We start from the raw sequence: 26,100 nt of genomic DNA on the forward strand, positions 1-26,100 counted from the left end.
TAACACTTGAAGGAAACAGCATATTTGACATGTCAAACATTATTTTATCCATTCCGTCATCGACTAAAAATCTCCTCCATCTTCAAGACTGGTGGTTTTACAGTAGACTCTGGCAGCTGTGAAAAGGCCATTGTTTGACTACAGTGTGCGCATTGACACATTCACAGACTGACTGTGTTCAAGTTACTGTCCCTCTTATAGAAAAGGCTCATTTGAAGGCTCAAGTTATAAAGTGCTAACTGAGGACGCTGTTGTCTATAAAGCTGATCAGGTTTATTTAAAAAAATAGAGACAAACACTTAATCCAAAAGGACAAATTCGAAAATTGTTTATCTGCTAAATCTGTGCATATAAACGGACCTAAAGTGTATAACAGGCCTCACTGTGACAGAGTTAAAACAGCAGTACAGTGATGTAGACTATAGTGGGCTGTAAAATATAAAATATAATTCTTGAATTGAGATCACAATTCTCTTACACAATTATCATTTGTTTCAACAACATTCAAACATTTATTGCATTCAAGTAAAAAAAAAGGGCTGAAAAAGTGCTTTACACAGGAAATTCAACTTTAGAAACAAAAAAAAATGACTTTTTCTTATTGTAGAAACCTTAAAATGATTAAGCTTTTGAACATAAACAGGGTTATAACAGTTGTTAAATAAAACAACTATTAATCATCACCTTTCGCATGCGTTAATTTATGTTATTATTTTTATCAGCATAATGTAAATGTCGTGGGGTTTGTTAATAAATACAGATTTTGTATTTTCGTATTAAGTGTTAATTAACTGGTACAGTAAGTTATATTCCAATTAGAGCTGCGCATGCCGGTCTCTGATCAGACTGTATATATTTGTGTTTTTAATCTGTGAGTGACATTTTACTTATTCTGATAAAAATAAAACTAACACATTTGACGAGCAAGTAATAATACGTATACTTGCTGCTAAAAACATGAACAGAAGAAAACTTTGACATCAAATGGAGCCAATCAGAAACCGGTCGTCGGAATGTACCCCCTTCCAGATTCAGGGAAATACACGCGAATCACCATTATTCAGAACTGATCTGAATGTAGCCTTAATGAAGACTTCCACACAAAAAATTATTTATGTATACTTATGAATACATAAATACATTATTTAACATATATTTATGTATAAGTTTCTGTATTCTTACCAGGGAGCGGTCGTCGTCTGCGGGGGAAAGACTGATTTCGTCGGGTGATGTGATGGAGGAGCGAGTGGTGCGTGGCGTACGGGGTGAGGGTAGAGTATCCCAGGCGTTGTAGCCTTTGGGTGGAGGAGTGGGCATCAGAACCCCAGACCGTTGGCAGCAGTCCTCAGCATTAGACATCCATGCCTCTAGAAGCTTCTCTCGGTCCCAGTCTGTGTAGAAGTAGAAGAGTGTGTAACAAACAAGTATATCATATCACTGCAATGTATGATAAGTCAATATACAGTATGATGATAATACAAGACTTCGATTCAGAATTCAATTTAAGCACCGAGTCATGTTATTTTATTTTATGTGTAAAGAATACTGTCCTAGGAAACCTTTAGTTTCGGATGAACTTACAAATATAATTTGACATCAAATACTTGGACATCTCTGGTGCACAGAATATTCAAACAAAAGTGTTTTTATATGGCCCATACTAGTAAACTAAAGCAGGTCACACACACACATCACAAGGAACAATGAGGATCTGCTTAATGCACATGATTTAACTGGGGAAGCACAAAGTCCAGTCATCTAACTTTGTGACCGTGCTGTTATGCAAAACCTGCTCATTCATCCTCGTCAAGCTGAACAACTAACACAGCGCTGTAGTGTACTCGAGTCCGTACTCTCACATCACTTTCCCATGAGGGAATCCCCACAGCTAACATAAGGCCTGAGCCAAAACATCTAAACCAAAGTGGTGCATGCTGTTAGCTGAAGCACTAAGTAAGAGACTCACACAGACTGCAGGTACAGTGCAGCCTCAGTAGTCTTTAATAATTGGATGATGACCGTCCTGATGATAATACCACTAACAAAATTACAACTCAGGTTTAAAATTTAAGAGTAAGAAGAGGAAAGGTAGGGAGACGCTACATTTATCTCTTGTCATTATATTTTCCTAGTTACTCGTTTACTAACAAAGTTACTTATTATAAAGCAGGCTGATCTTAAATAAATAACATATTAAAACTAATATAAATCACTGACATCCAAACCTCAGAAACCACTAAAAAGAAAAATACTGTTTCAGCACACACACAGACAGACCCACGGACATGCGCACGGACACCAACCCAACACACATATACACACACACACACGCAGACAGACCCGCAGACAGACCCGCAGACAGACCCGCAGACAGACCCGCAGACAGACCCGCAGACAGACCCGCAGACAGACCCGCAGACAGACCCGCAGACAGACCCGCAGACAGACCCGCAGACACCCACGCACATACACAGGCACTCCTTCTCTTGTTCTCACACACACAGTGCAACAACTAATCACTTGGTAATCTGTCCAAAGCAAACATACATAATCAGAATTTACATTAGAAAATGTTAATGATAAGTTTCATGGAATTTCAGCCATGGAATATTATATATAGTTTATGCTATATAACATAAATATTACAGTAATGATAAATCATGTTAAATCAAAAATATTTGGAAGTTTGACAAAACAAATAAAGACAAATGAATTATCAGATTTTTTTTTTGCAAAATAACCTGTAATTACTAACTAACACTGTCGTCACTTTGAAGTTAATTTTTGTTTTCGTTCCTAGTTTAAATAAACAAATTTTAAGGAGGAGAGGCCCCATATTTTAGCCTGCGCTAGCAAAATCCAAAGAGGACAAACTTGTAATAATAGCAAGCATGGTGAAACAGAAGTCTGCCAGTTTTCCCCATGGGTGCAACTCATCTAGAACTAGGCCTGCCAAAGGCCTGAACACATAATTGGAGATAATTAAAGCAAGCAAGAAAGCATAAATTTAACTGTGAGTGTAGCAACAGGGAGCGTTTATCTTGTAGCCATTAATTCCATTTGTTACAACATGCAATAGCGAATGCAGGAGATGGACCAGTCCTTCATGCACATCACATGTCAAAGAAATTCAAGAAGATTTCATGGAAAATCAAGGTTCAAATTTTATTAGTGTGATTATTAGAATAGGCAGATTTAACATGTTCAATATTATTGTGTTTAAACAATTAATATTTTTTTAACTTTGCCAAATAAAGAAGGTCCGAACAGAGATATATTAGTGTGAGTATGGCCGGCGTACCGTGTGCCCTGAGGAGAGCCTCTGCAGTGAAGAGAGGCGCCTGCAGCATGTCTGCTGTCTCCACGATCAACATGTCCTTTAGCCTTCTTAGGTCTTGGACCCGCAAGCCCTCGTAAAACTGAGACACAATGAGAGAGAGAGAGAAATTCATTCATCCGCGTATTCTGCATCCTAAATGAACACCCCCACTAAACACAGCCTTCTAATCAAAAGTGTGGTAAGTATGATTTTAAAACTACAACAGCTGGACATCATTTCACAAAGGCTATTATGCTGCTCACCTCCCTGCGGTCAAGGGCAGCATACTCGGCTTCGATGTCCTCAGCATTGGGGTCTGTTGAAAAGACCATCTGAGACTCCAGACTTAGTGCCAGCTCTTTATGATGCTGCTTCTCTGCACAGTCGCATGGTGTCTCCTTATTGTCGTTCTCAGCGAACAGGTCAGCATCACGCTTTACCAGGAACTGTGTGGAGCAAAAATTGACAGAACACAAACACACTGAGGGTTAGTTACACACTCGCTTATCGTCTATACCACTTTATCCTGTATAGAAGGGTCGCGTGGGGCCTGAAGCCCATCCCAGGAGACTTGGGGCACGAGGCGGGGTACAGCCTTAACAGGGAGCCAAACCATCATAGGGCACTTACACATACACACATACTCAAGTAATTTGGGAAGGGCCGTTAGCCTTATCTGCAGGTCTTTGTACTGTGGGCGGTAACCGGAGCACACAAAGGAAATCCATCAAGCAAACATGCAAATTCCATGCACATAGACCCCGAGGCAGGATTCGAACCTGGACACTGGAGGTGCAAGGCAACAGTGCTAACCACTAAGCCACCATGCTGCCCCATATAAGTGTTAGTACAGGTATATTCACATTACAACTCACGTCGTTCAATTCCGATTTTTTGATCAGATCAGATTTAGAAAGTAAAATAGCTGAAACTGTAAAAGTTCACTGAAAAGCCTGCCCACCTCCACACACGTCTTCATCCCTGAGGCAGCGGCATAGTGCAGTGGCGTGTTTTTCTTGTTGTCAGTGGCACTGACGTCAGCACTCTCGTACTCGCCGCGGTCCAGCTTGGCACCGGTCCACTTGAGGATCATCTGGAGGCAGTCGGCACGCCGCCGCTCATCCTCGTAGGGCCGTGCCAGGCGCGGCTGCAACGTCCCCTCTGCCAGCAAGATGTGCGGTCCCATGCACAGCACGTGCAGCGCCGTCTCGTTGTGCACGTTGCGCTTGTTGGGGTTGCCATCCTTGCTGAAAAGGAAGGACCTGAGTGGAAAAGAACAGAGGGGAAAAAAAGAGAAAAAAAGAGCCCAGTTACATTTTAGGTAAAATAAACATGAATAAAGTTAAACTTTATTTTGTGTTAACATGATTACCCATTAAAAATGTACATGATCATACCAATAAAATCTTGTCCCAATTTTCAAACAGACTAGTGAAGAACATGTGTTCTCCATGTCAGATTATACGATGAAGCTCCTCTAAATATAGGACCGTGATTAAAGAAAATAACTATGCTCTGCTTACTGAATCAACCAGAATGATTTCCGGGTTTGTGCAGAAAATGAGGTCACATAAACAGATGCATTTTTTAAACCGAGCTTTTAAAAAATGCTGCCCACAGAAGTCAAGACACGAACACAACTCCACTAATTTGGTCACTGGGGGGTATGTCACAGTACGTGGTCTAAAACCACTGATCTCAACTGACAAGCAAAAAAACTCAACGGCGTGCATTTTGTTTTTTGCGCCACTGAAACAGGTTAGAAAATCCTAACAAACAGCCAGTTTATTGTTTTATAGACCGTTTAAATAACATTTATAAATAAAAACATGCTAAGAAAATAAATAAAGGACAACTCTCCTTAAAATTTAAAAAAGAAAATAAAAAAGAAAGAAAGAATACACTTGTACAAATCAGGATATGGACAGTCAAATCTGTTAAAGTAAAGTTTTGAGCAACAACATGAATGTATACTTACCACTCAAAAAAAAAAAAAACACAAAAAAAATCATCACACTAACATTTCATTTAACTGTGGCCAATTCATGTGTAAAAATAAATCCCCATGTTTCAGAATGTCCCTCTTAGATTTTGAGTCTTGGAATACGTCTGCGCCTTTAGGAGAGAAAAACTCAGCTGATGTGATAACCTGGTCAATAAGTACATCCAAATCATTACTTTATTGCCACCTAACGCTGCTGAGCCTAGACCTGACCATCCCCACATCATAGCACCTTCAGAGACTTGTACAGTGCATGACGGGTGAAATGCTCCATGTGCTTCCCTTCTGACCCTGATGCACCCATCACTCTGGAAGAGGGTCAGTCTGAACTGCCCTTTGTTGTAAGGGCTGATTATCTTTCCAATGTCATTCTGTCAATCATGTGGTTGCTAAATGCTAGGAAAACAGGTTTCTGAGGCATAGTTTTATCCGTGTGTTCTATTTTAACCCACACATAAATCTGGAAGACACACCATTTGCGCAGACGCACAGAATCCTTTTTCCATCCCTTTGTCTAAATGTTTTTCATTTGCACATATTGGTGAAGGCTAAACTCTACTGGACCATCAAATCACACTCCCACTCTTGGTAAAATATATTGAAATCAGTTTTCAAATGCTATGACTACAGGTTGTCCTTTAGATCATTGCTGCTCATAATACTGGGGTCTGTTTACTATTCCACTGTAATTACAGCTTGTTCAACTGTGTCGTTTTTCTTCACGGGACAAACAGTACCAAACGCCACCGCTTCGTGAAATGGACAAAAGGTCGTTTTCACTAAGTTTGCTTACAGGGCACATCCTGTGTGAATTTGTTTTATGAGGTTTATTTTAATTTCACGCAGCACACAAATATAATTCAAGTGAAACGTCCCAGATCTTCACCGAGAGACAGAATAAGCTCAGGGTACCTTTACAGTGAAGGAAAAAAATTTGAGATGAAATACAAAACAATGTAATAAATATATTCTTTATCAAAGAGTCACAAACTGGACTTGAACACAAGCATCAGATATCAACAGATTTCAGATGCACCAATACAGTACTGTCCAACTCCTAACACTTAACAAAAGAAACAGAGGGCTTCTTGGAATAAAACTTCATTTCAATATTTCAGAAGGCTTCCTATGTGACCATTTTAGGTGAAAACATTTGGACAAGCGATTATCCTGTTGAAGGGGCAGAGTTGCATATTTCGCATTGCAAAAACATCCTGTGACACACAGACATGGACGTATCTCCCCTGCGGATGATCAGTCAGGCTTGCACTACGCTCATCATTACATCCTGCTACTTGGGCCGCCCGAGGCAGATGGTCAGTCGAGAACTCTCCACTTTTCCCCTCTAGGCTGATGAGGTCATGGCCAAAAATAATGTAAGGAATTTGTTAGTGAAAAGAAACAGACATTTCCTTATTTTATTTTTTTAAGCCCCATTCTCACTGATGAGACATAAACTAAGCTTTACAGGCGGGCAAGAGCACTGTGAATCCCCAAACTTTACCGCTAAGTAGGTCTGTAACTAACTGCTATTTTGATAATTGACTCATCTAACAATTATTGAATTAATTCATCGATTAATCAGATAACAAATGGCGCATTCACTCAATAGCTCTTATTTAGCAATGAGCTTTTACATTTAGCCTGTTTTGTGCATGTGGTAACTAACATTCAAGATAAAGATGAAAACATGTAAAAAAAAAAAAAAAAAAAAAAAGGTTAATGTTTTTTATTGAACTTTCCTGATGAAACAAACTCTGAAACAAAAACAAAAAAGCAGCTACAGTAAAATATAACTATTGATTAAAGCTTAAAGATGGAAATTGTGGGAGTTTATTTGAAATGGTTAAAATAAAGAACTGAGTTTAAGTGTGTGGTGAAGAGCTTGAGAGTAAGGTAAGTGGGAAAAGGGGACACACACATTAAAAGAATATGGCTAATTAGCACACAAGAATTAAAGAATTTCACTGTGAAGTACTGTATGTATACAGTGAGGCAAAAATGTATTTTGTTAGCCACCAATTGTGCAAGTTCTCCCACTAAAAAAGATAAGAGAGGCCTGTAATTTTTATCATATGTATACCTCAACTATGAGAGACAAAATAAGAAAAAAAGAAAGAAAAAAAAAAATCAGAAAAGCACATTGTAGGATTTTTTATTAAATTATTTGCAAATTATGGTGGAAAATAAGTATTTGGTCAATAACAAAATTACATCTTAATACTTATTATTGTTATATACCCTATGTTGTGTCTTTACAAGGATTTCACACACTGCTGCTGGTATTTTTTGACCCATTCCTCCATGTAGATCTCCTCTAGAGCAGTGATGTTTTAGAGCTGTCGCTGGGCAACACGTACTTTCAATTCCCTCCAAAGATTTTCTCTGGGGTTGAGATCTGGAGACTGGCTAGGCCACTCCAGGACCTTGAAATGCTTCTGTTTGGGATCATTGCCATGCAACGTTTCATTTTCAATGCCCTAGCTGATAAAAGGAGGTTTTCAGACAAAATCTCATGATACATGACCCCATTCATTCTTCTCTTTACATGGATCAGTCGTCCTGGTCCCTTTGCAGATAAACAGCCCCAAAGCATGATGTTTCCACCCCCATGCTTCACAGTAGGTATGGTGTTCTTTGGAAGCAACTCAGCATTTTTTCTCCTCCAAACACGAAGTTCTATTTTGGTTTCATCTGACCATTCTCTCAATCCTCTTGTGGATCATCCAAAAGCTCTCTAGCAAACTTTAGATAGTACTGGCTTAAGCAGGGGGACATCTCGGCACTGCAGGATTTGACTCCCCGGTGGCGCAGTGCATTACTGATGGTAGCCTTTGTTACTTTGGTCTCAGCTCTCTGCAGGTCATTCACAGAAGTCACAGATTTTCTGGATTTTTTTCTTATTTTGTCTCTCATAGTTGAGGTATACCTATGATGAAAATTACAGGCCTCTCTCATCTTTTTAAGTGGGAGAACTTGCACAACTGGTGGCTGACTAAATACTTCTTTGCCTCACTGTATATGATGCTGTACTTAAATGCAATTAGCTATAAACTAGCCATAAGCTAAAGCTATATTCAAACAATAATTATGGTTTAAGTCACCAGCACCCAAAAGTGGGCAAAGTACACAAATCCTGTAGTTGAATAAAATATTTTTCCTAGAGATTCCCTGGGGCAAACATTACAAAAATAGAGCCATTTACTTGGGTACTTACGTAAAAGTATACAAGTACTCAACTTCAGATTTACTTAAGTATCAAACTTACAAAATAATTCCCGCTTCAAATATTACACATCACTGTCGTTGGGTAACATGACACCATGGAAAAATAAAGTTAAGTAAACATACAGATATTTGCTGTACTTTAGAATCAAGTAAAAGGAAAAAGTATCCTTTAACAAAACTACTCAAGTAGAGTACAGACAAATATTACTCAAGTAAAAGTCACCCAAATCCATGTGTACCTGTGTAAAAATACAAAAGTAATCAACTTTAGATTAATTTAAACTAGACTAACTTAAACTTTAGATTAATTTAAATCAAAACTATACTTTTAATCGCTTAAACATTTACATTGTGACGCATACTGTAGCCAAGCATCTAAAAGTACTCACGTGAGCCTGTACATTTTAATACTTCTCATATACGCACAAATATTCCTGCCCAAAAGCATTACTGTCACCATTAAGTACTAGCATCTAACCTTGAGGCGAAGCGATATTGTTTTACCTGAGTATCCGTGTCATTGCATGCCTAGCAGCATAGTGGAGCGGGGTGTTATGTTGATAAGGCTCCCCATATGAGGTGTTGGGATCCAGTGACTCTTTAAACTGCGGGTTGCCCTCGTAGAGCTGGTAGGCGAGCACCTCATCTCCGTTAATCAGTGCCTTTCGAAACTTGGTCGCTATATTCCCCATCGTTGAGCTCCCAGCTCCTGGCTCTTAGCTCTCTCCACTCAGCACTACTTAGGCTGTAGATCTGGCATTGCGTGTCTCCTGGCAACATCAGAAAGACAAAAATGATCCTGTTATTCAATTCAGTTCAGTTCGTTTTCATTCATAGGGCACTTTTACAATGGATATTGACACAAAGCAGCCTAAGGGAAAAATACAAATTCCAGATATAAATATTTTCCCGAAAAGAGAATGGGGCAAAGAGAACTTCCTTGAGGCGACACGAGGACGAGAGGAACCAGAATCAAAAGGGAACCAGGCTTCATCTGCATGACATGGTGCATGTGATTAAAAATAATTCTTTTTCTATAACTGTGTGCTACAGGCCAGCTTTACATTATACACATTTCAAGAGGGCAAACAACAGCAACAGTCTAGTGTCCGTTTTTTTTTTTTTTTAACCTAGCCTCCACTTTCAAGCTCTTACAAAATGGTCATCAGCCAAATGCTTACCAGAGAAGGAGGAGTCTAATCTGAATCAAGGTTTCCTTTTTAGTTTCTCATGAACTATATTCCAGCGAACTATCTGAGCAAACAAGGCTTAATGTGTCCACGCAGACATTGCTTCTATTCTCTGCTACAGAATGAAGAGTTAGTTCTCCCCACCGGGGCCCAGCAGTATTCACAAAAACAAAAGTCACATGCTCGGCCTCACGAGGGGCCTGACAGGAGCAGATGCTGAGCATGTCCTACTTGATGCATTTTTCTCAACTCACAGGACAGGAGTGACTTTAACATTTAACACACCAGGATCCTTTTTATTATGCTGATCTGCACTTTCAGATCATTACATTCGCCATGTGTTTTAATACCAGTTGTTTTGTGTGAACATCAAAATAATCGACTCGCATGACAGCATGCTAGCACCCCACTGACAAAGCAGGATGCCAAAGGAACAAAGTACAAAGCATATGGACATGATTCAGTCAAGTAACCGGTTTTCCCTGCTGTGATCTACAGTTAACTGTTTGTAACAATTAGGGAGGCAACTGTGTGCTAAGAATGAAAATTGATGGATAAACAAGGCTTCAGAGGATTAGACATGGAAAAAAAATATTTGTCTTTGCAAACCAGCATGCCGTACTAGTGCTGTTTAATAGTCTTGTGAAGATCGTATAATGTAACATAATGAAGGAAATCTGGTTCTACTGCTATAGTGATAACATTCTGTGAATAGAGTTGCATAGTGCCTCACAAAGACTAGTGACACAATGCATGACTTCAGCCCCGGAGTCCAACTAATTTAACAACTCACTCTCCCACAAAGAGTGCTCATGCAGAGAGGCTTTCTGGAGTCTGTCAGCGATTCCAGAGGCTCATGTTTTCAAGCTTGTTTGATTCTCTAGACAATGAAGACTGATGTGTCTAGTAGCCTGAAAAATAGCACTAAGTTCAAAAAAAAAATTAATAAATAAAAATGAAAAAAAGAGAGAGCGAGAGAGATAATAAGAGCCCAAGAGAACCTCAACTCAATTCATCTACTGGGACCATAAAGACCAAATATAAGCATAATAAAGAGTTGTGGATTGGTCATGTTATACCCGAATGATTGTTGGGAACAGCTTAACAATAAATAATAAAAACCTAGGGTTGCGACCTAAACCATAGTTAACAATCAATAATAACTTATTCTCTACAACATTTATTTTGTACAGTGTCACAGGAGGTGTGAAACCTAACGCAAGAGGCTTGGGGCGGTAGACGGGATACACCCTGGATAGGGTGCCAGTTCATCACAGGGCGCACACACACACACTATATGTATATACAATGTAGGAAGTGCTAATAAGCCTAATTTGCATGTTTTCTGATTGTGGGAGGAAACCAAAGTATCCCACCAAAGTCCTAGGAGAACATGCAAACTCAACACAGAGACTTGAAATCAGTATTTAAACCCTGGACCCTGAAGGAGCCAGACCACAGTGCTAACCACTACGCCACCGTGCCGCCCTATTAATAATCAATTAATCATTAATAATTAATGATCAACCAGATGCACATTTCCCTCTCAGGTTAAGTTCTAGCTGCACAATCCAGTGTCTCCCTCATATTGACTTATGATGGCTTTCCACAGTACCAACATTGACCTCCACATATTATTTCATTAATTTTGGTACTATTTAAAAATGGATAAAATCATATTTAACCATGCATATTGAACCAGACATTGCGTTGATTCGCGATGTCTGTAAATAGCCCTGTTCCTCTCTGCGCACACATTGGCTTGGCATCGTAATCATATGACAGTTGTGCTGTTAAACAGTTGAAAATAGTAGTGATGTGAAACGAAATGTATTGGTTAATAAATTTGTAATTAGTTAAAGTCCTTTTGACAATTAATAATTAATCATTAACATCTCTAAAACAAACATGAATCCTGGTGACGTACAGTATAACGAAAAGGTTCGACAGGTACTCGTGGCAATCCTTACTGCCTGTTTTCTCCACTTTTATTCTTTCTCCATGTCTTCTCTTACACATGTTACACAGCTTTTGCATGAATGCATGATTTAGGATTCAGACACACTTCGTTTAGAATTTCTCCATTTAAAAGATTATGTATTATGGACGCTTCTAAATCAACCGATCATCAAAACTTCTTGTTGCGCGAGTCCTGTAGTGCTGTGTGCGTGTTTGGCTTAAACCAATTAAAAATGAAGGATAGCGATTTAAGACCCCATGCTTCAGCGGCAAAAGGTAGTGCCACCTCCACTGGCCCTCTGAATCCTGCATCACAGGAGCCAATGAGACGAGACACACTTTTCCTTCAGGAGCTCCAGGGGCTTCCGGCTCCCTCTGCCAACTGCCTTCAACCTACTGGGAGCAGGTTCTGTTAGACGGGCAGGATTCAGCACAACTATAGTTATACCCCTACTCTACCATCTGTCCACACAGGCACCCGAAGTGACCAGTCAGCTGATGCTCTGGTTTGCTTTTAGCCCGAGAAGTTACACTGTACACACACACACATATATACACACACACACACACACACACACACACACACACACACACACACACACACACACACACACACGACCAACCAATACCATTTTTGGACACATATAAAGTCTGTGTTTCCTAGCTGCTATTTGCAAAAAGGAAATTCCAGATTCATGCACTCGTAAAAGTGGAACTAAATAACTTACAAATTGCACTGATTAAGCGTGTAGTAAAATCATTTCGCTTGTATTTTCTGTAAGCCTCAAAGGAACACAGACACAAAAACACATGCTTTCCCTTCGCAGGAATCGCAGCAAATTAAATCCCATTTGAAATTAATGTTGTGAGAGAAAACATGCTTTCAAAAAGCTAAGAAGTTTAGACTGGAAATCAGGAAGATTAACATACACATTTTAAATGCAGCTTGTCTTAACTGAAGACGTATGTTTTTAAATATTTTTCTTTTACCAAATAAGCAAAAAAGCTTTATGCCTGTGAGCACAGTACAAACTCCTTCATCAATATAAACTGATAAACAAGGCAAATATAGAAGTGTTAAATTATTGTGCTGCATCTCGCAAATAAAACAACCGATAAGATTTTAAATTCCTGGAACTGGTTTAAGAATCCTTCAACACATGATCAAAACCTGGAAGAGTGGTGCTAAACTGTCAAAGTTGAGAAAAAAATGTGGTTGGAAAAAAAGATTTTCCTTTAAACACTTGATGTTGCATGGTGAAATAAAATCAACAGCAAAAAATTATAGCCCTGTATAATAGTGAAAGTAAAAGAATTTTCATACACCCACAATGTGATGAGAAGTCAGCGGACTGGGACCAAACAGCTGTGTGGCCATAAGAAAACCACTTGTTAATGAAGGACATCAGGGGGGGAAAAGGCTTCAATTTGAGCATAAAGATTTGGAGCATTGGAAAAAGGTGATGTGATCTGATGAGTCCAAACTCCCACTAATCCAGAGTTAAGAGTGAGTCCAATCATGCATAGTGTCCACTGTTCAAGCTTTGGAGGCAGTGTTATGGTCTGTGGTTGGTCAGGTCTAGGCTCAGGGAAAAAAAAAACAAAAAAAAAACAGGGGGTTCAACTGATGACCTGAATGTAATTGAATGACCAGGTTATGACATCAATGGAGTTTTTCTTCCCTGACTGCACAGGTATGATCCAGGATTCAAATTGTGAAAGAGTGGTTCTAAAAGCATGAGGAATCATTTTTACACATGAACTGGACACCACATTGTGTGCTGTAATCAAAGCAAAACTTTTTTTTTGGCCAGACAGTGTATTTCCTCACTAATATAACTTATTAACGGTATTTTTAATAATATCAATGGGTCATGATTTTAACTTTGCTGCAAAAGTTTACTACTTATTAGTATTGGCCACAAGATCTACAACCTGACAGTGTATTTATTTTGTATCACAAATAGCATTAGTACTTTAAAAACCTTCATAAATTTTACTCTACGGGGAAGCAGAGAGGAATGTGCTGACTGAAACGCCAGACTCTATTTTACTTATGTTTATAATTCATTTATTAACAACGTTTAGATTAAACATTACGCGAAGAAACAACAGTTAAAAGATCCTAAGCCAACCTCTCGGAAAAGTGAGTACCACCGGGCAGAGATAATTTAAATGATGAATAAAGTCACACTAATATGAAAGAAGTGCATCAGGCTCAGGAGAGCCGCTGGGGTTTTTAGGCACTTACACTTACTGGCTGCTTTATTGCACATTAATGGTAGAGAAACAGTTAGAGACTGTAAATCAATGGGTGTGTTTGTGACTACTTTTGCCCAGTGAACTTTTTTTTTGCCAGCAGTAGAACTTGGGTTTAAGGTTTTAAAACCTTAACAAAGGCCCTTCCTGACACACCCACGTACATCTCATCAGGCCAATGACATTGTCAGTGCTGTACTGAAAATGGTCACAAACCTAAATAACATTTGGGGCATCAGTAAGGTTGCACATTTAAATAAATAAGTAAATAAAAACAGTCTAACTGGTGATTATTAAACATAGGGCAATAAATAGAAAATTAATCAAAACAGACCCTCAGAACTTCTAATCGATAAAATCCCACCCACGCCAATTATACGTTTTTTATTATTTGTTTATTCTGTTAATTTTTTCTCTATTGTGTGTGTGTGTTCATGTACTGTCCGTTTAAAAACATGCCACCACGTGTGTAGTCACATGACTCCACCCAGTCCAGTCTACAGCATGGGAGTAGCATGGATAAGTCTTTCCCAGCTACTACATTTGAGCATATTTACAGTACAAAACCTTATCAGTGAACTATGAAGGCAATAAATATATATAAATGAATAAAACATTTGCTCATCAATCATATTCAACTGTTTGGTTAATCATGATTGTTGATTTGAGATTATGTCGCCCAGCACGAGTTGACCAGTGATCCATTAGATCTCTCTTCGCTGTTTGGTACTTTGCATCTGAACCATAGAAATTGCAAAGTTTTATTATCATAGCTTGAAATACAGTTTTGCTGCTGCTGTATATTATTATATTAAACCTCTGTTGTTCTGCATTCACACAAGTTCTATTTTTTCACGCGGTCAAACTCTTGTGCATGCACGCTCACCTGCCCTGTGCTCATCTGGGTTGCAAGATAAAAAAAAAACATTTAAATTAAATAATTAGCTCAAAAATAACAAGACCTCATAATGTAGCTCAACTTTTTAGCCCCATACACATTATTTCACTAAAAAATGCTTAATCTTAATTACCAGCCGAGCCTCAATGCTGCTATTGTCTCTGTCCTCATTTAAAATTGAGGCTGCTTAAAAAAAATACAAATGTCAAACATTGATTAATGTAAAACATTGAGCAAGCAAACACTACTCAAGTGCAGTTATTGTGTGTGTGTGTGTGAGAGAGAGAGAGAGAGAGAGAGCTACAGAGCATTATTACGCCAAACATTAGAGATTTAGAAAGGGTCCAGTTTAATGTTTATCTTTTTTTACACTGCAATCTGAGGTACTACACAACTGTCGCGAAGCAACAATCATGGGATAACTATAACAACCTTAACAACGTATAGCTAAAGGAAACATACGCGTTTCCTTGCTTATCTAAAGCCACTCCAGGCATAGAGGTGTCAGACAAACAGTGATGCAATTATAACTGATCAGACCCAGTGCAAATCAAGGCGAGCAACAACTCTCTCTCCCACTCACACAACCGGATTGTGTGTCGGCCACAAGTGATCACTGTGAGAAAGAGAAACGCTGCTAAATATGAGGACTGGAGTGTTTCTGGTAATCCAGGGTGTTACAGTACTGTAAAGATACAATCTTCGTCAGCTAGCAACAATCCCAAGTAACTAACACACACATACAACCCAAGCTGTCACGATGTCATGACTAGTCATAGTGTACGTTTACATAGGTGACCTCAAGGCTGATTTTTTTTTTTTGAAACACTGATAAAATGAAACTGCATTCCTGTTTACTTATCGCATCCGTCATGTGTCCTGCTGTGACCCCTGAAAAACTTCCCGTAAATCAGACTCAAGTGAACTCATTTTTTTCCCCAGGGAGGATGCAGAATATACAATGTAATCACCTACTGTCTGAAGCATGCTGCGTTGGTACATGTTGTTGCGGTATTAGCATGTCTGTAAGTCATGCTAGTATCTCACACACCTATATAGGAGAATGTGATACCGCTGACCAGAACTAGCTATTATCGGGTTAAACAGCACTGCCATGCTAGCTAGATGTGCTTTTTCAGGGACTCAGAGCTCCAACATTCCTCACAGCCAATCCCTTTTTCAGCTTACTACAACAAGATTACAAATACTGAGTAGAAGTGACTTCCAGAGAAAAAGTCTTCTCAGAAATATCATTTTTGTGTCATGTTTAGACTAGGTTACTACAGTATAAAAAGCAGCCCTTTAGAAAATGCATGCTTGGTCTGACCAGATATCATCAGCCAAAACACACACTGAGTTGGTCAAGCTGATAGCGTATTACTGCCAGCTAAACACAGGGCGTTCCAGAAGTCTCCATTCACAGGTGTGATTAACACTTTTAAGCAAAAAATTATTCGAGAAATTTTATTTTATTATTACATTCTACAACCTGTAGATTAACACATTTCTGATATTTTCTAATATTTGAGATTTTTATTATCTCTGTTATATTCTTTACAAAACAAATGATTAAGATGTTGCGTTTTTGTCATATGTAATTTAGAAACAGCCTTCTCCGTTAATCAGCTTGGCCTGTGTTTAGGCAGCTGGTGGCTGGATTTTTGCTCAGCGTTCCCTGCGCATACAGTCGTGGTCAGAAGTTTACATACGCTCATCATGAACATGAAGGTCATGCTGAGATTGGGCTTGAAGTTACAATTTTTAACTGGTCTTTTTCTGCACCAAAAATATTGTGAATGTGAAGCACAAGTTTAAATTTATTTGGGGATTTCAGAAATTAAAACAAGTTCACAAACATACATACAGCACACTTAATATTCAGTTCATATAATTAATTTAAAAAATAAAAATAAACTGGTTTAGTGATGTATCGTAATTCTTTTGTGTGGCAATTCATGTATCGCCACACTTACTTCAAGAAAATGTATATAGATGTTTGCATTTGAGGTGGTAAATTGTGAAGCTCCTTTGTATTCCTGTAGGTGCACTCTAAACTATTCACACCATGGCAGTCATATATTAGGCAAAATTATTTAATAAGTTTGTTTAAAAAAAATATAAAAATCATCGCAAATCAGTATATGAATAAAATTCTGATACTTATAGAATCGCAATACAGATCAAATAAGCACCTAGGTATCAAGATATCAGATTTGCTTGTCCCTGGTGCTTCCCGTCTATTATATTTAGTGAATGACATTTACCAAGTCTGACCTTTAACAGCCGTTTTGGAAGCCATGAACAAGCTTCAGGAAGAATTCTAGTTGGATATTTGTCCACTGTTGCTGAGAGAACTGAAAGGGCTCAATCAGATCTGTTCAATCCTGCCCACAGATTTTCTAATAGGGTTGAGCCTCCAAAAGCTTAAAGTTTGCCTGCTTTTTCCCAATCAGTTTAAAGGTTGTTGGAACACTCATTTTGTTTGAAATAAAACTTTCAACAGTCCAGTTGATGATTTAAGGTTATGTTCAAGAATTCTATGGGTGTTTCTTCTTTTTCTTCATTATTCCATGCACTTTCTGCAGTGTTCTTAGGGTTGAATGCATCACCTTGCAAGCACATCTTTGGGAAAAAACATTCCCCCTGAAGACTTCTATGTGGTCATGGAGCCAAGGCTGCAAATTTCAGTCAAACATGAAGGTGCTGATTTTCTTTGTGTTACCCGGCTGTGTGCAATAAAGGCACGTTTAATGTGGATAATATAATGATATAATGCTCAAGCTACATTCAAGGGGAACTATTTTTTACAAAAATACATTAAATGTTGTTGGTTTTTCAGCTGCTACCGGCAAGGGGTCGCCACAGCAAAATACCCAGTCCGCACTACAATTTTTTTTTTTATCCTTCCTGACACAACCCTCACACACTGCATCCAGTGGCTAGGGTTTGGGCACTGGCTGGGAATCGAACCCGGGCCTTCCGCATGACAGGCGAAACACCTACCACTGAGCCACTATATTACTGGATATCAGTAAGTAACCATAACTACCCCTGTGTAACAGCACATCTAATCGATGACAAATGGCAACAGCACTCATTCTCTTTGAGTGTGTTCAAAACAGAAGTAAGACATTTTGCAGAAGCATGTGCTAGTCAAGTTGAAAAGGAGATAGCAGACATGGTCAACACTATAGGAACAGACAGGGCTCACAATATGATTGCTGCTGCAAGTTGTTCACCTTGAATCAAAATCTACCATTTGGGAGATTTTAATTCATTATTTGTTAAATGTAAATGTACAAGATATAACTTTATAACTGCATAATGCTTCCTCTAACCAGTTTGTCATGTGATTCATAAGTCCAACGTTACACGTAAAATTGTGATTAAGCTCACTTAATAACTGTAACTAATTAACTAGATTAACTTTCCTAATCGAGTGACAGCACTTTACACTCTCCTATACAGCAGGTGGCAGTATGCACCTACTCAGTGTTCTGTATGCTATGCTGATCTTATGCTTTAGTAGGCATAGCTGATATTATTGATATTTCAGAAAAAAATTAACTGAGCAATAAAAATGCGAAAGAGCAACTCTTTTGTGTGCCTTTCCACTTCATCAGCTATGACTGCGTAGGTCAGAGGATGAGATTGGCATGTGCTACGTGCATGTGCACGAGATCCGTGCCTGAGTACACTGTGTCGGTCTTGAGACCACCTTTTCCAGCAAACAGAGGCACGGTTCCCAGACCTAAAATGACTGTGTTCACACTGATCACAAAAATGACCAATGCGTTTGGGTCGAGTGTTCTCATTCCAGGGGCCTAATGTGAAAACACTTTCTGGTGTTGCAACAGGTTTCAGGTAATGACAGCCTGTACAGCCTGATGGTTACAGTGTTGTTTCAAAACCTTTTTTTTTTTTTTTTTTTTTTAAGAATGGCATTTTGGGTCTTCTTCCAGATCTTGGGAAAGTGCCTACACCTCCCAATAACTTTTTTCCTGTACTGATCTTTGGAATCTTCAGCTGTTTAGAAATCGTCCCCAAGAGACATTCCTTATTTCTGTCAATCTACCATCCTCTTTTACAGATCTGCACTGAGCTCCTTGGACGTTCCCATCTCAGGTCAATAAGCACTTATAAACAAACCAGGTTTGTTAAATGTCAGCAGAGAGAAGCGACCATCTGGAGTCAATCATATATACTAATTTGAGGTTGGATTTGACAAATCCATAGACATTTTGTCACTTTTAGCACCACTTGAAAATAATCAGGGTGGTTGTGTGAATATTTTTTAACGGACATCATTATGACACTGTTGAGATCTGAAAACTATTGGGGCTTTTTGTTTGTTTGTTTAAGCTGCATGTTGTATGATCATCCTGAGCCGGAAAAAGACAATCCCACTTGTATGCAAATTTCTGACCACAACTGTAACTAACAGTAATGCAAATCATTTACATCCAATAATGATGATATTTTTAATAGAGAGATCTGCAGCTAAGTAAGATGTAGAATGAAGGCCATGTAGTTCTCCACCTCTGTTTAGAAATAACCTGGATTAAATTTCCTAGAAGAGTCATGGCTGTGTGTGTGTGTGTGTGTGTCAGTCAGTGTGTACATGCTCTGCTTTCTAACAGAGACATGCCAGGGAAGAATACCTTGTTGAGCAACCACACCTTATTCCCAACACACACACACAACCGAGCTTCACTATACACACACACACACACGTAGCATTATCCTCCAGAGCACAAGACTAATGTGACATCCATCCATTTTTTGTAAAAAAAAAAAAAAAAAAAAGAAGAAAGAAAGAAAAGCAGTGACAGACTTTTCGTGTTATTTCTCTATTTGGCTCTACCCACAGTAGCAATGCCTCGTCGTGTAACTTGTATTTAGCTATGTTCACTTTATCCTCACACAGCTCCAGCTGCATAGTAACCTATATTACACTTAACCTATCTGTCTGTCTAACTTACCGAGCGAACAAACACGAAGATGTAATCTGGCAGACGCAGGAAGACAGCTAGTTAAGGCGCCCTGACACCGGCCTATGTGTCGGTACAGCAGCTAGCTAGCGTTACTAAGCAAAACAAACACTAACTTGCTCCAGACATTTTCTCCGCTTTATATAACGGAGCCAGGCTCGTATATCTGTCGGGCCAATAAACCAACCCTGTCGTTACTCTTACTTCACAGCGGTGACATATCTATCTAGTAAAGCAAAAATAAATAATATTAATAATAATAATACAATAATGAGGTTAGCTTGTGATAACGAGCAGTTCGGTTGGACGTTACACCTGGCTATGCTAGCACGCCGCGGTGTTAGCTAGCAAGGCGGCTTGTTTACTAACATTACCGAGTGTTACTGGAAGTAGCGCTCGTTTGGGTTGTCTCTCTCTCTCTCTCACACACACACACACTATCTTTGTCGTTTTATTAGAAACCCACACGTACGGAACTCATAAGCGTAAGACAACCGGTCATGAGTCTAACTTAAGGAGAAGGAGAAACCTGTTTACCCGATGATCAGGAACAATCGCTGTGCCTCCGCTCGTCCTGCCGAAAACTGGGCAAACTCGGGTAATGTTTCAGTCATCAACCCGATCTGAGCTACTTTCACTCCACAGATCGCCTCCCTTCTCTGCCTCTTTGTTGTAAACGAGCTCAAACGAGCGTGAAGCAAAAAACAAGCAGCCAGCTCCTCTCTCTCACTGTTTAACCTTCCACCAAAATACAAGTCCCTGCAGAGCTCTACACACACTCCCTCTCTCTCTCTCTCTCTGCCCTGATTCCTTGTTTTGCACATTTAGTATTTTAGTTTTCGAACATGGTTAATATTCTCTGTCAAGTTTGCATGTTGCCCATGCTTGGTGGGTTTCCTCCGGGTACTCCGGTTCCTCCCACAGACATGCACATTAGGTTTATTGTTTTTGTGTGTGTGCCGTGCAATGGATTGGCACCCTGTCCAGGGTGAACCCCACTTCGTGCCTAAGGTTTCCTGGGATAGGCTCCAGGCTTCCTTTAACCCTGTGTAAGGTTAGCAATAGAGTAACTCCTCAACATTTGAACAAGTTCCATTACAAGAGCTTATCTGTAAGTCCAATTTGTTCATAAATCCAACAAACATTGTCTTGGTATTACAATACTAACATAATTGGCTATACACAGTATAAAACGAACATATTCCATGATCTGGTCCTTGTTCTTGTTCAAATGTTGCACGTTTATCATGTCTGCCCTTAAACATTTCCAAATATAACTTAAAGATGAATAAATAAATAACGTTACAGAATATTTGCATGCCTGTAATTAAAGCAACATATTACATAACAGACCGGTTTTAAGAAAAAAAAAAACAATACTAATGTAGGCTTTCTGGATTTTGTATAAAAATAGAAAGAAGCAAATATAACAAAGTTACCAGAGGAACCCTAGCACATTCTCTGTAATACCTAACAGCTGTTCTACTTATAAAATCTGTATCTAACACTACTGATTATTTTTAGGCAAAGAGTGTTCACACCAGATATTGTCTGTGTTTATTTTATTACTCTTTATAAAAGTTTCTTCTATGTAGAAATGTTTTCAAATGCTTCTTTGCTTATGACATGTGCCAAAAAGTTCTGCACAGTACTGTAAGTACTGTTGTTAGAGAGCATGCTAGAGAATATGATAACTTTGCCACACTTGGTCCTTTCTGATTTCATGCAAAACTCAGGTTCTATTATATATGATAAACATATACAACAACATTTGCACTAAAGATACCACCCACCTAATTCAAAACTGCGATGCCCTGTCTTCTGACACTTTTCTATCATAACAAGCATTAACATTTTCAGCAATTTAAGCTACAGTCACTCTTCAGTTGAATTAGACTACACGGGCCAGCCTTCGATCCCCACATGCATCAATGAGCCATGACACTCATTGACAATGTCACTGACTCGACAGTTTTCCTTTCTTGGACCACTTTTGTTAGGCTTTGAACATCTTACAAGAGCTGCAGGTTTGAAGGAAAGTTTTGAGGAAGCCATTCTTCACTAAAAGGCACATGACAGACTTCTGGGAGTTTACAAAAAGCCCCTTATGGACTCTCAGACCATGAGAAACAAAATCCTTTAGCCTGATGACATGCTTATTGGAATCAGGAAATACACTGCATTACAGCATTGGGCTTTAACCAAGTACTAAGTGATGGGTCTCAGTGCTTATATAAATGGATATTTCTTTTTCTTTTTTTTTTTTCCAAATAAATAAATCACTCAAAACATTTATACCCCCACCCCTTGAAAGGTGTCATTATATCAGGATAATTACTTTTATTTATGTCACATGCACTGGTATTAAATGACATAGCTCATTGGAGTCGTTGAACTTGGGGTAGATGAAACATTTGTCCAATCCTTGTTAACAAAATTAGCACTTCTGTGTACTGATGCTGCTTGTGAATAAGTGCACTGACGCTGGTTTTTTTTTATACTTATTTGTTTGGTTAGCTGGATATGGATATATTTGGTTAGCTCTAAACTACTTGTCTATTTTCATTTCAATTACTGGACTGATTATTCCAGACAACTTTGACTCCAGTTGATGTTTGGTGACATCAGAAGCCTGGTCTTTCACTTAATTTTTTTACCATCACTTTGTATGGTTAATGGCTGTTCAATAAGGACATAAAAGATCATCACTTTATTTTTTATCTTAGAAAGATTGTGTTTATTTATGTCTGTAACTTTGTTGGAAATTAGATCAATTTTTCAGGACAGAAATCCAAGAAATTGCAAATTGTTCAAATAGCGTAAAATGGACTTCATCACTCTACAAACAATATTTTATAATGACTTGTTTTGTAAAAACAAGACTTTTGTCAATTTATATAAAAGAAAGCCTGAATATACCATATATAAACAAACACTTTGTTGTGACACTTACAGTTGAACTCTGGTGCATCTTTTTCCTCCCAGTTGTCTTTGGAATGTGGCTGAAAATTGATTGGAGTCCGTCTGTGTCTAATTCAATTCACCGGACATTATTCAAAAAGGTACAAACCTGTTTATATAAAGTATCACCAAAAAAGATTCATGGCAAAGTGACATGAAGGTATGAAAAGGTCAAAAGAAATATCTGTAGAACTGCAAAGGCACAAGGCACAGATCTGGCGAGGATACAAGAAAATGTCAGCGGCATTGAAAGTGCCTAAAAGCCTCCACCATTATAAAATGGAAAGGATTTGGAACAGCCAATATTCTTCCAAGATTTGGCCACCAAGCCAGACTGCGTAATCGGGGACAAAGGGCCTTCATTAGATAGTTAATCAAGAACCAAAGGGTCACTACAAAGGAGATACTGAGTCAAGACGTACAGAAGGACAACCATCATTGCAGACTGACAAAAAGCAAATATATATATATATATATATATATATATATAGTATTCAGTACTTTTAATTTTAAAATGGCAAAGCCTTTGCAATAATTGTAAAAATCAAGTGTATGATGTGTTCGTGCGCAAAGTGCACACCAGGTGGCAGTATTGTGATGTTTAAAACCAATTCCTAACCCATTCATTTCATCAGCGAGCCCACTGCCAAAAAAGGAAGCTGCTGATGTACTGTAAAGCAAATTCCTTTCAAAAAGAATATTTATATCAGCACATTCAAAGTTAAAGTCGTGTCTATATTTGCAGGACATTGTGCTCACTACAGTGTTTATAAAGGTCACTGGCTCTTGCTAACATTTTCTGCTATTTGTTGAAAACTGAAACAGTAATGTTAGATGGTACAAGGTTGATAAGTGAATTAGGATGTTTATGTGGAAACAATCAATGCACACAGACATTATAGATACACTTGGCAGTTCAGTTCATTACTTTTAAATGGATTGTTTCTAGGGATTTCACAACACTAATGCTTTTTTTTTTTTTTTTTGCTTATGTTTCTCTGTTAAATTGATTGTCATTTGGTGGTACAGTATGGAGGTATAATGGTTAGCACTGTGGGCTCCAGGGTCAAGGGTTTGGGACCCAGGCCTCCTACGGCCCTGTAAAGGATATAGAGTACGAGTGAGTGAGTGATAACACTGCACAACAATTTTTTTTGTGAAAAAAAAGTTTTGCTTCCTGATTGTGATAGGCACCTTATGGCTAAACACAAATATATATATGTATATATATATATATAGTTTTGGTTTGGCTGCATCATGTATAGATTTTGAAAAATAGACAGTTATTAGTTTATTGGCAAATAATGTATTCAATCGTATTTATGTTTCTCATATGACAACGATGAAACATACTGACCAAAGTCCTGTAAAAAGTCTACAGCCTCTAGCATACTTGCTGCATAGGTACTGAGACAATGCTATATTTAAAAACAATATGTGCACACTATAACGCCTACGTTATCACAATGAATAGCATACATGTACGCAAGGCCAGACATGACCAGACTGCAAACAACCAGTAAACAGCAAGCCAACCTGCCCTCATTCTGAAGCTGGGCACGCCCAGGGTGCAAATAACATTGTTGATAGGGTTATCACAGAAACTGTAGTAAAATGTAAGTAAAAATTGCTGTAGTAAGATGATAGGAGGGAGGGGGCTACTGTGTAGAGCAACTCTCTCCCTTCCTCCCTTCTTCCCGCCCCTGGGGCTACTTTGTAGAACATCTATTACACGCAACAACGGAAACACTACTCTGGTGGAATACTCTTTAACAAGGAACCTCTCTGACACTCAGAATAACGGAATCACTGCTTTCTGACAGAGAGAGACTCTGGATCCTTATAAAGGAACCTCTCTAATGACACTTGCTTTTGCTTTATACTCGCACGCACACATGGTCACAATGTTATAATAAACATGTGCACGGATGTTGACTATACGAGTGACACTGTGTGAAGGAGACAATTACCCATAATCCTGCAGCACGCGAGAGAGAAGAAAGGTTGGCTCAGTTGTGATCACGTGACGGCAGACAAAGTGTATGAGTACTACTCATATATCAAGCCCTTGCTCATTTATAAAGTTCAAAATTTGTCTTGTTTTACAAAGTAATGGCTGTCATGATTTATGCCCTGTCTGCCTCGTATTCCTTTTTTTCTCCACGCTGTCACCTTACCCACGTGCCCATGTTTTCCCCCAGCCTGTCATGCATTCTTTCCCACGCCCCCGTTTCCGCCCCGTCCACACACCTGTTTCTCATCTCCTCCGCTGATTATCCCAGTGATTTAAGCACGCGCTGCGCGCTGCTCAGATCGCTGGATTATTGTGTGTTTATACCTCGATTCTCTCGTGTTTTCTTTCATCGTCTTTCACGTTACGACCTCGCTTTGTTTTCTCTCGGTTTTGATTTTTTTGCCTGCCGATTTTGATTGTTCGCCTGCCTTTTGCTCTCCCGGTTTCGACTCACGCTTCCCCCTTTGATTTACGGCTCCTGTCTCTCGTCCTTTTGGTTTCGCTTTGCCTCGCTGCTTGTCTTCCCGGTTTTGACCTCGCGCTTTCCTTTTGACTACGGCTCTCGCTTTGTGTTTTGTTTTTGACGCTTCGCTGACGGACTCACGGCATTCGACCCTCGCTCACGCCTCCGACCACGCCCCCCCACATCTCGATACAGTCATTATCCGCGCTTGGATTCATATCGTTCTGCCATTTCCTGCGTGACAGAATAATCCAGCCAGCTATGGATCCAGCGGCTTCTGACCGTATGAGAGCGGCATTGGAGAGTCAAGGTGCTTTGCTTGGAACTCATCAACAGGAACTGCTCAGCACAAAGCAGACTCTCGCTGACGTCACGTCCCAGCTCCAGAGGCTCCAACTCTCCCTACCGCAAGGAGCCAACCCCCACGTGCAGCAGGAGCCACGCCTCCCCGCCCCGCCCACCTACGAGGGAGATCCAGGCACCTGCCGCTCCTTTCTATCTCAGTGTTCCCTGATCTTCAAACTCCAAGCCTCCGCCTTCTCAACCGAACGATCCAAGGTGGCCTACGTCATCACGCTCCTGTCAGGACGTGCCCGGGAATGGAGCACCGCGCTTTGGGATGCCCACGACCCCTGCTGCTCCAATTACGAGGACTTCACCAGAGAAATGAAGAGGGTGTTCGACCGCTCATGCCACGGCAGAGAGGCAGGCCGAAGACTGCTGAAACTCCGCCAAGGCTCGCGCTCGGCCTATGATTATGCCATTGAGTTCCAGACCCTGGCCCTCTCCAGCGGCTGGAACAACCGAGCGCTATGT

The 26,100-nt window shown here is 39.4% G+C and overlaps 1 protein-coding gene across 2 annotated transcripts in view; it reads right to left on the reverse strand.

The window, feature by feature from the left end:
* ankib1b (ankyrin repeat and IBR domain containing 1b) overlaps positions 1-20,556 on the reverse strand; it is a 35,972-nt gene extending 15,416 nt beyond the window's left edge. For both annotated transcript variants that reach the window (XM_053494183.1, XM_053494182.1), the window contains exons 1-6: positions 20,384-20,556; positions 9,054-9,319; positions 4,281-4,581; positions 3,583-3,765; positions 3,302-3,419; positions 1,183-1,391 (exon numbers count right to left, since the gene is read on the reverse strand). In XM_053494183.1, coding sequence (XP_053350158.1) covers positions 1,183-1,391; positions 3,302-3,419; positions 3,583-3,765; positions 4,281-4,581; positions 9,054-9,241 — 999 coding nt within the window. In that variant the 5' untranslated portion in view covers positions 9,242-9,319; positions 20,384-20,556. The remainder of the gene's footprint in view (positions 1-1,182; positions 1,392-3,301; positions 3,420-3,582; positions 3,766-4,280; positions 4,582-9,053; positions 9,320-20,383) is intronic.
* Between the last annotated feature and the right edge of the window lie 5,544 nt (positions 20,557-26,100).

Source organism: Clarias gariepinus, chromosome 4 (assembly GCF_024256425.1).
Source record: "Clarias gariepinus isolate MV-2021 ecotype Netherlands chromosome 4, CGAR_prim_01v2, whole genome shotgun sequence".
Lineage (NCBI taxonomy): Eukaryota > Metazoa > Chordata > Actinopteri > Siluriformes > Clariidae > Clarias > Clarias gariepinus.